Consider the following 10314-nt stretch of genomic DNA (forward strand, 5'->3'; position numbering starts at 1 on the left):
TGCAGAAATACTGCTGACACTGAAGGTAGCTGGTTGCTTCTCTCTTCAGCTGACTGGGCTCACTTGCTCAAAACACTTACCAGCCTGGAGAGCTGTGTCTATTTGTTTTGACCCAATCGACCTGCCAGCCAGTTCTGCCAGAGCCAGGTCAGCAGATGGGCCTGGGCCCCAGCTCCCGGGGTGGAGTCCACTTGGCTGTTGCAGGAGGAGCTGCCTCTTCTCTTGACAGTCTGAAGCTCATGTCCAGACAGTTGCTCAGTCTGTTCACTGCATTCACCTTAGTGCAACTTAGATCTCTCCTGCAAAGTAAATGTTGACAGGCAAATTTCATACCCATGTCAGATTGAATGTATTTAAATGTATGTATTTAAGGAAAACAACCATGCTCTTGTTCTGTTCCTGTTTGGTTCCAGACACTGGTTTCTTGCTTTGTTTTCCCTGGCTTATCAGTCTAATGCAAAAGATTAAGATTTCATCTCGGGGAAAGAAAAGAATTACACAAACAAACAAAATCAAACTAAAGGTGTTCTAAACTAAAGCCTGCATTTGGGATAAAAGCAGAGCAGACACCATGGACAGCACTGTATGTACAGACACCCAAGGATTGAAGACCGATAAAGTCATAGTTGTATCTTTGTGGAAGTTCTAGAGACCATGTTGGGAAGAGTTTCCAGTTACGAAGAGATGAAAGGGAGCCTGTGAGAGGGCTGTTAATAAGATCAAGTGCTTTTTCCTTTTTTTTTTCCTTTGTCAGAATCAAGCTAGTTCACCTAAATTGTGAATCGAGAAGAAACGTTGTTCATTTCCAAACTAAGCTCCCTTTAGGCTGCTCAGACAGCTTTGACTCGGGCCTCTTCTTCCCCTGTGTGATCCTGACCCTCCCTCCCCTCTCGGCCTTCCCCACCTCTCTCCTACATTCACTCATCTTGCTAGAAAAAAATTTAAAAAGCAACAGAAACCAGGTAAGCCCTTCATTTCCTTAAATGTTTTGCCAGCCACTTAACAATTGTTAACTATTAACTTTTAGAAAAATGCATTTACTGGCAAGGAGAGGAGCAAAGTTAGGACTTGATACCAATCAAACTAAGGATACCTGCTTTGGAAGCATGTTTATTCTGTTCCCCAGCAACAATGGCCCACAAAAACGGGCAACAATAGTGTGTTTAAAATTGACAGCAGATATCACAACAGATTGAACCTCCGCCATGTGTTTTTTATTTTGTTTTTTAGCAGTGCTGACTAAGCCGAAGTTTTGTAAGGTACATAAAATCCAATTTATATGTAAACAAGCAATAATTTAAGTTGAGAACTTAAGTGTTTTAATTGTATAATTTTTGTGAGGTATACATATTGTGGAATTGACTCAAAATTGAGGTACTTCAGTATTAAATTAGATATCTTCATAGCAATGTCTCCTAAAGGTGTTTTGTAAAGGATATCGATGCCTTGATTAGACCTAATTTGTAGACTTAAGACTTTTTATTTTCTAAACTCGTGATTCTGCTCATAAATCATTAATCTATATGATATGCAGCCGCTGTAGGAACCAATTCTTGATTTTTATATGTTTATATTCTTTCTTAATGAACCTTAGAAAGACTACATGTTACTGAGCAGGCCACTTTTATGGTTGTTTTTCTTGCCCACTCTGGTAGGGGAATAATCTTTTATTAATTGGCGTCAGTTTCAGAAAACCGCAATACTGAGAAACTGATGGCCTTTTTTGAGCTATTTCCCCCGATCCCCTAATTCACATACTTTCTTACCTAAATTTCAGAATGATGTCTTTTTGATGTCTAAAAAGCAAAGCATTTTATATCTCATTAGCCAGGCTTTTTAGGAACAGAGAGGTTTTTCCTTGAAATCTGATTGTTTATTTGTGGCAGGGTGGAAAATGTACCAACTACCCCTATTTCTATCTCTCTCTATGGGCAAATAAGGGCGTATAGAAAGAGATCTAGCCCAAAGATAAATGGTTAAGTAGACAGTCTGAAAGTGTTGCTCCATACTAAAGAAATTTTCTGGAAATTTGCATTTTGATACCTTGTTCCACTTAAGAGGGGTCTTACTACAGGGAAGTGGCCAAGGAACAGCACTTCTCGGCGGCCACCAGTTCACGTGGCCCCTCGAGAGGCTCTGTTCGTCTCCACCGAACCACTGGGTTGCCCAGCAGAGATGGGAAAAAAATGAGCAGATGTTGGCCCGGAACTCCGTGACCTCATCGGTGTGATGAGGCTCACATAACACAGTTTACTGTGACCAGTTTTAAGTTGATTTTTAGAAATATGTGAATCGGAATGACTTCAGCTTCACACAGCACAAAGGAGAAACGGAGTTTAAACTGGCTTTGTTTTGATCTCAGTCCCTTTTCACCAGAACACTGTCCCCAAAAGTATCTGTGTATCTTGTATCGTTGACCCATCTGCCCACTGTCTTAATGTCCATCCCAGTTCAGACAAATCTGCAAACCTGTGACACTGGTAATTTAGAGTAATTCATGATCATTACTGTTTGGAAGGAAAAGAGATGATAAATTCTCCTGTGGCTCAGACCAGGTAGTGGATTTTGCTTTACATCTAATTAAGGAAAGTGAGTGAAGGAATCCTCTGATCATATTGATCACTATAGAAGCAAAAGCCAAAATCAGTCCCCTTCATTATCAGTATTTCTCATGCTGTAAACAATAAATTTGTTAGACTGAGTACTTGGTTTTGTTTAATAGAACAAAATAATCAGTGTTTTACTTATATTACTAAATGTGAAAAACACATAATGTGAAAAGTATACATACATTAACTTGGTTGTAAAACTCATTTAAGTGTTCAAGTAATGTGCTAAGTTTAACAAGTGAAGTGAGCTGTTTTACTACAATGAATTCGTTTGACTCAAAGACTAAAAATGCCCCTCCCACGTGTATCTCTGATGGCCTGTAATAACCGAAAGCAATGTTTTTGCAGTTTATATAATGCAATTTTTAATCTGTGTTTAAAAATGGAGTTCATATGGGCTTAACACATGAAATGGGTGGCACAGATCCACTTGCAGAACCCAAAGATACACAATCAATTTTGAAATGCAACTTAAGCCATTAATTGTTGGTGTGAATTTAAAATTTTCTAGTATTTGTATGGTAGTATGCTGCCTAAGAGCAAAGCATTCTCTGCACAAAAGAAAATTACTGTAGTGGCTTCGATTTTAATTAGAATTTTCTCCCTGGTGTTTCTTTATAGACTAAAACAAAATCTTTTAAGTTTCTTACTACAGGTAAAAGCTATGTGCAAGAACCTCAAAATGCTAAAATCTAGCATAATGCCTTAGATCTGTTTTTAAGTCTTGTATATTCCTACATAGCTGTCCAATGTATTATATTTGTATAGTGAATTGTGTACAATTTTTGAATAAGTGCATCATCACTTAACCTTTATGTTGTTGAATAGTGATGATGATACATTTCTTCAAACATTTAACTGTCATTTTTGTTCCTTTGTCATTTGTGGGTTTTATTTGTACAGTTCCTCATGAAGTTGCATCTGAGATGTGTGTATATGAAAAGATTATACAAGGGTAAAATTAAGCAATATATTAACTATGGTTCTTCAGGAGAAAGCTTACAGTGTTTCAGGTTGTGATTTATTTTCAAAATGGAGTTGACTCTGAACATCACTTTGTTCACCTGCATTGATGTTTGTATTTCTAGTGTGAGCAGTTTATGCAAAGGTAGATATATTCAGAGAAATTTTAAATACATTTATGCAAGTTAATATTGCTTTGCTGATGCTATTTGCTTATTTGATGTTAAATAATGCTATTGTAAATAAAGAATTCTGTTGTTATTGCATCATTTAATAAATTTTAATGCCTTCGGGTTTTACATGGCTTGGCGATTTTAATGTGTTTATATTGTATTTTCATTCATAACTGCATTTAAAGTTAAAATACCTGACCTGTAGTTAAATCATTTCTCACATTCAGACAGTAGTTGATGCTACTCCTGGCACTTTAACGTTTGAGTCCCCCGCTGACCCATTTCACAGATTTTTTTTAACGTGTTTTTTTTTTTAAATATTTATCTATTTATTTGACAGACAGGCAGAGATCACAAGTAGGCAGAGAGGCAGGCAGAGAGAGAGGCGGAAGCAGGCTCCCTGCCGAGCAGAGAGCCTGATGCAGGGCTCGATCCCAGGACCCTGAGATCATGACCTGAGCCGAAGGCAGAGGCTTTAAAATTTGTTTTTGGATTTTCTTTTTTTTTTTTTTTCTTTTGAGGTCTTACTTATTTGACAGAGATCAGAAGTAGGCAGAGCAGTAGGCAGAGAGAGAGGGGAAGCAGTCTTCAGATCATGACCTGACCCAAAGGCAGAGAGAGAGGCTTTAACCCACTGAGCCACCCAGGTGCCCCCATTTCACAGATTTTCACTTTGAAGCTGAGAGTTATGTCTTAAGATTGTCTAGCAACAGGGCACCTGGGTGGCTCAGTGGTTCTGCCTTCGGCTCAGATCATGATCTCAGGGTCCTGGGATCGAGCCCCACATCAGGCTCTCTGCTCAGTGGGGAGCCTGTTTCTCCCTCTCTCTCTGCCTGCCTCTCTGCCTACTTGTGACCTCTCTCTCTGTCAAATAAATAAATAAAATATTTAAAAAAAAAAAAAAGATTGTCTAGCAACTTAATGGCAAATACAGACTGAATGGAGGCCCAGTGAATCCCAGATGATGTCAACTGCTCTCCTCACCGGACTATTCCACCTCTCATCCCCATCTCTCCAAAAACAAGAACAATGTGGACTTCCGACTGGTTATTCAGGATATACGTTAGATTTTAGGGTATTTGTGATGGTTTTAATCGATTGATTTGTTAATAGTTGATAAACAATACAAGCACAGTTCCTAAAACCCAAGTCATAAACGACAGGAAATACTAGTAAATATAATCTGGAACTGTGTTTTTAAAAGATATAAAAAAATGAATAGAAAACTCTTATCAATGCTGGGGCGCCTGCTGGCTCAGTCTGGAGAGCAGGTGACTTATTTTTTTCCTGAGATTGATTTATTTGAGAGAAAGAGAGTAAAAGTTGGAGGGGGGAGAGAAGGGCAGAAGGAAATTGAGAAGCAGACACACACCGCCCCCTGCGGAGGGACTCGATCCCAGGACTCTGAGATCATGACCTGAGCGGAAGGCAGAGGCTTAACCCACTGAGCCACCCAGGCACCCTGAGCATGTGACTCTTGATCTCTGGGTTTTGAGTTCAAGCCCAACACTGGGTGTAGAAATTGCCTCAAAAATAAAATCTTTGGAAAAAAAAAAATGAAACTCTCAATACTGTTAACTGTACTAAATTAAAGGAAGGAAAAACCTGATTAACTTCAGTAGATATCTTTTAGGAAATTTGCATAGGATAAATTTCAGCCCCCTTTCATGAGAAAACCTCTAGGAAAAGTAAATGTCCTAAAGTTATTTAAGGTTATCTAATGCGGTCCCACTGACACATCTTACTTAATGGTCAAATTATAAAAATATTTTTAAAAGACTTAATATTTTACCATTAAGTTGGAACAAAACAAGGAAACCTCATTACCAGTGCTGAGAAATGAGGTATAACGACTGGAGTAGACACGGTAAAACATTTTTAGTCAATCTGACCATCTATCCTGAAAACCCAAATGAATCAGCTGGCTTTTGGAATGAATAAAAAATCTCAGTCAGATGGCTAGAATATACAAAAATCGATACCTTCTGTCCACACTAAAAATCAATTTTTTCAAATCTCCATTTATAGAAACAATAATACAATGCTTACAAAATAAGATAACAGCTAACACAAAGTGTGAAAATCCTTTGTGAAGAAAACTCTAAAGTCTTATTTAAAAGGCACAGAAGGGAGGGAAAAAAAAGATCTAGAAAAGTAGACCTGAAAAAATGGAGACATCTTGAACCCAGGAAAAAAAAGGCCCTATATTTAAAAACCATCAGTTCCCCAAAATCATTATAAATCCCAATAAAAATCTAAGAAGTAAAAATGCCTTTGGGAGATAAGACCTGCAATCATTGAAATTTTGAGTAAGAAAAACAATGTAGGACTTTTGTTGATGAGTGTTGTAAAATACTTATATAGAAATGGATAAATACATAAGAACAGAACCCAGAAATAGATTAATTATATATATATTTATTATATGAGAGATGGCATTTTTAGTCAAATTAGTAGGAATGCACTAAAAAAAATGATTTTGAAACAACTGGCCACGTTTCGGGATTACATGGTTAGAAACCGAAGGCATTCTTTAAAGGACAAAAGTTGGGGTACCTGGCTCAGTTGAATGTCTGCCTTCAGCTCAGGTCATGCTCCCAGGGTCCTGGGATGAAGCCCCATGTCCAGCTCCTTGCTCATGCAGGAGCTTGCTTCTTCCACTCCCTCTGCCACTCCCCCTGCTAGTGCATGGATGAACACACTCTCCCTCTCAATTAATTAATTAATTAAAATCTTTTAAAAAAATAAAAGACAAAATTTACTAAGAATTAATTTATAAAACTTTAATATTCTACGAACAAAGTTAAACTGAAAAAAGAGCAAACAATGCAGCAAAGTGATGTTGAAAACAATAAATGAAAAGAATTGGGAAATGAGCACGGAATAGGAACAGATAATTAATGAAAGTGAAATCAGCTCTGGTGTCCAGAGGACAGCAAGAAGGCCACTGGGGCTGGAGAAGAGAACTAACTGATGGGGTGAGCAGCAGGATATAAGGCCTGATTCTCAGGCCTTATAACCAGGGGCCAAATCACGTAAGATCCTATAGGCCTAGGCAAGGAATTTGGATTTTATTCTAAGTGCAACGGGAAACCATTGGAGAGTTTTCAGCAAGGGAGTAACATGATCTATGTTTTTAATACACTGGCTACTGTGTGAAGAATAGCCTATAGGAAACCAGTTAATAGGCTATCGAAGAGACCAGTTAAAAATAGAGGACGGAGGACTTCAAGTCCATCTAAAAAAAACCCACTAAGAAGGAAAAAAAAAAGGAGAGAGAGGAAAGCAAACCATAAGAGACTCTTAAAGATAGAGAACAAACAGGGTTGATGGAGGGATGTGATGTGTAAATGGGTGAAGGATATTAAGGAGGGCACTTGTTATGATGAACCCTGGGAACTGGATATGTGATAAATTACTAAATTCTATTCCTGAAACTAATATTACACTATCTATTTGGAATTAAAGTAAAAATCTGAAAGAAAAAAAAATTAAATATCCCACTAAAACAATAAAGACCATTCTACAAAGGCATAAACCCACAAGGACAGGGATGATAGGAGCCAAAAACAACAGCAGCGTTTATAAGCTGAATGCTAAGCTAGCCAGAAAAGTGATGCCAGAAAGCAAGCAAAGTTTGACCACAGAACTTTTTTTTTTTTTTTTTTTGGAGATTTTATTTATTTATTTGACAGAGAGACAGCGAAAATGAAAAACATAAGCAAGGGGAGTTGGGAGAGGGAGAAGCAGGCTTCCTGCCACTGAGCAGGAAGCCCAGTTCAGGGCTCAATCCCAGGACCCCAGGATCATGACCTGAGCTGAAGGCAGATGCTTAATGACTGAGCCAACCAGGCACCCTCATTACAGAACTTCTTAGAGGCTCAGGAATTCGATGCCTCTGGATGTGGGTGTGAGAAGCCTGGCCAAAAAGCTGGTGGATGTGCTTCTCTGCTCCAAGCAGACAATCTCCCCGACCTGGACAGAATGAAGTTATATTGTACAGAAAAGTTTAGCAGAAGGGTGGGCAGGAGGTGCATACTAAGAACAGTATGAAGTGCGATCTGCAGTCAGAATGTTAACCCCTTTGGGAGCACCTGGCTAGCTTAATCAGTTAAGCATCTGATTTCAGCTCAGGTCATGATCCCAGGATCCTGGGATCAATGCCCCCCCAAGAGCCTACATAACCTCACACAGCTCCTCATGGCCCCTCATAGCTCCATGTAGCCCCACATAGCCAGGCATCAGGGAGTCCGCTTGTCCCCTTCCCTCTCCCTCTGCCCATCTCCCCACTTGTGCACTTGCACTCTAATAAATAAAAATCTCTAAAAAAGGCAAAAAGGGGGGGGGGCAAGATGGCAGAAGAGTAGGAGACCTAAATTTCATCAGGTCCCAGGAATTCAGCTAGTTATCAAACCATACTGAACACCTACAAACTCAACAGGAGATCGAAGAGAAGAACAGCAATTTTAGGAACAGAAAAGTGACCACTTTCTGTAAGGTAGGAAGTGCGGAGTAGTGAATCCAAGGCAATATACAAGAAGGCAGACCACGGCAGGAGGGGCCAGATCCCAGCAAGCAGTAGAGCAGCAGAGCAAAAAATTGGAACTTTTAGAAGTCTGCTCCACTAAGGGACATTGTGCCAGAGGCTAAGCGAGGGGTGAAGCCCTCACGGGGACAGTGTGGTCTCAGGACCCACAGGGTCACAAAAAGACCAAGGGTGTCTGAGTGTGGCAGAACTCCCAGGTATCAAAGCAGGGAAGCCGGCTGCAGAGACAGAGCCAAGGCGTGGACTCTCAGCTCAGGGTTGCCATAAACCGTGATTCCTGGCACAGCTCAGCCACTGTTCCTCAAGCAGGGACCCAACAAGTGGCAGATCCAGGGAGACCCCCTCCTTCCTCCTCCAGGAGGAGCGGCACAGGAGCACACGGCAGGAATCTGCTGGGTTTGGAAACTCCAAGGGGGCCCTGCACCAGAGACAGAAATGTTTGGTCACAGGCTGGGTGAGCTCGGAGCGTGGCCGGAGACCAGGGAGATGGGAGGGATTGACTGCTTTTCTCTGAGGGCACACTGAGGAGTGGGGCCCCAAGCTCTCAGCTCCACCGGGCCGGAGATTGTGAGGCCACCATTTTCATTCCTGTCCTCCAAAAGCTCTATGGAAAGCGTTCAGGGAACAAAAGCTCCCAAGAGCGAACCCGAGCAGATTACTTAGGCTGGCCCCTGGCAAGGGCAGTGCAATTCCACCTCAGACAAAGACACTTGAGAATCACTACAACAGGTCCCTCACCCAGAAGATCAGCAAGAACATCCAGCCAAGACCAAGTTCATCTATTAATGAGAACTGTGGAACTCCAGAGCTAGGGGAATGCAACACATAGCTTTCATGGCTTTTTTCCCATGATTCTTTAGTCTTTCAACATTTTTTTATTTTTATTTTTTTATTCCATTTTTTACATTTTTCCTCTTTCCTATTTTAACCTTTTAAAACTAGTTTATCAATACCTTTTTAAAAATATTTTAAAATTTTCATTGTTATATTTTATCCCTTTATAGTATTTAACTTTATTTTTTGTATACACGTTAGTTTTTTTTTTTCTTTAAAATTTTGGGATACAACAGATCAAACAGATATAACAGATCAAAATATACCCTAAATCTAGTGTATGGCTTTATTCTAGTCTCCAGCCTGATCACGTTCTCTCCTTTTTCTTTTTTCATACTTTTTACTTTTTTCAACCAACTTATCAATTCCTTTTTTAGAATCTTTTTAAAAAAATTTTCATCTTTACCTTCATACTCCATCCCTTCATTGTGTTTACCTTATTTTTGTATACATATAAAAGTTTTTCTTTAAAATCTGGGGAGGACACAGGGTATGAGAATGAATAAAAAAACAAGACCCATCAATATGCTGTCTGCAGGAAACTCATTTTAGACCCAAAGACACCTCCAGATTTAAAGTGAAGAGGTGGAAAACAATTTACCATGCTAATGGACATCAAAAGAAAGCTAGGGAGGCAATCCTTATATCAGATAAATAAGATCTAAGCAAAAGACTATAATAAGAGATGAGGAAGGACATTATATCACACTTAAAGGGTCTATCCAACAAGAAGAAGAAACAAATTTAAATATCTATGCCTCTAACATGAGATCAGCCAGTTATATAAAACAATTGACAACAAAATCAAACACATCAACAATAATACAATAATAGTAGGGGACTTTAACACACCCTCACTGAAATGGACAGATCCTCTAAGCAAAAGATCAACAAGGAAATAAAGGCTTTAAATGATACACTGGACCAGATGGACATCACAGATATATTTAGAACATTCCATCCCAAAGGAACAGAATAAACATTCCTCTCTAGTGGACATGGTTCATTCTCCAGAAGAGATCACATCCTGGGTCAAAAATCGTCTCAACTGGTACCAAAAGACTGGGATCATTCCCTGCATATTTTCAGACCACAATGCTTTGAAATTAGAACTCAATCACAAGGGAAAAATTGGAAAGAACACAAGTACAGGGAGGCTAAAGAGCATCCTACTAAAGAATGAATGGGT

The 10314-nt window shown here is 39.4% G+C and overlaps 1 protein-coding gene across 10 annotated transcripts in view; it reads left to right on the forward strand.

Annotated features, from left to right (window-relative positions):
• The window catches only part of NCOA2 (nuclear receptor coactivator 2), a 294611-nt gene extending 290735 nt beyond the window's left edge, over positions 1-3876 (forward strand). For all 10 annotated transcript variants that reach the window (XM_045998826.1, XM_045998843.1, XM_045998790.1 and 7 more), the window contains one exon: positions 6-3876. In XM_045998826.1, the coding sequence (XP_045854782.1) occupies positions 6-17 (12 nt within the window). In that variant the 3' untranslated portion in view covers positions 18-3876. The remainder of the gene's footprint in view (positions 1-5) is intronic.
• Positions 3877-10314: the final 6438 nt, after the last annotated feature.

Source organism: Meles meles, chromosome 1 (genome assembly GCF_922984935.1).
Source record: "Meles meles chromosome 1, mMelMel3.1 paternal haplotype, whole genome shotgun sequence".
Taxonomy (NCBI): Eukaryota; Metazoa; Chordata; class Mammalia; order Carnivora; family Mustelidae; genus Meles; species Meles meles.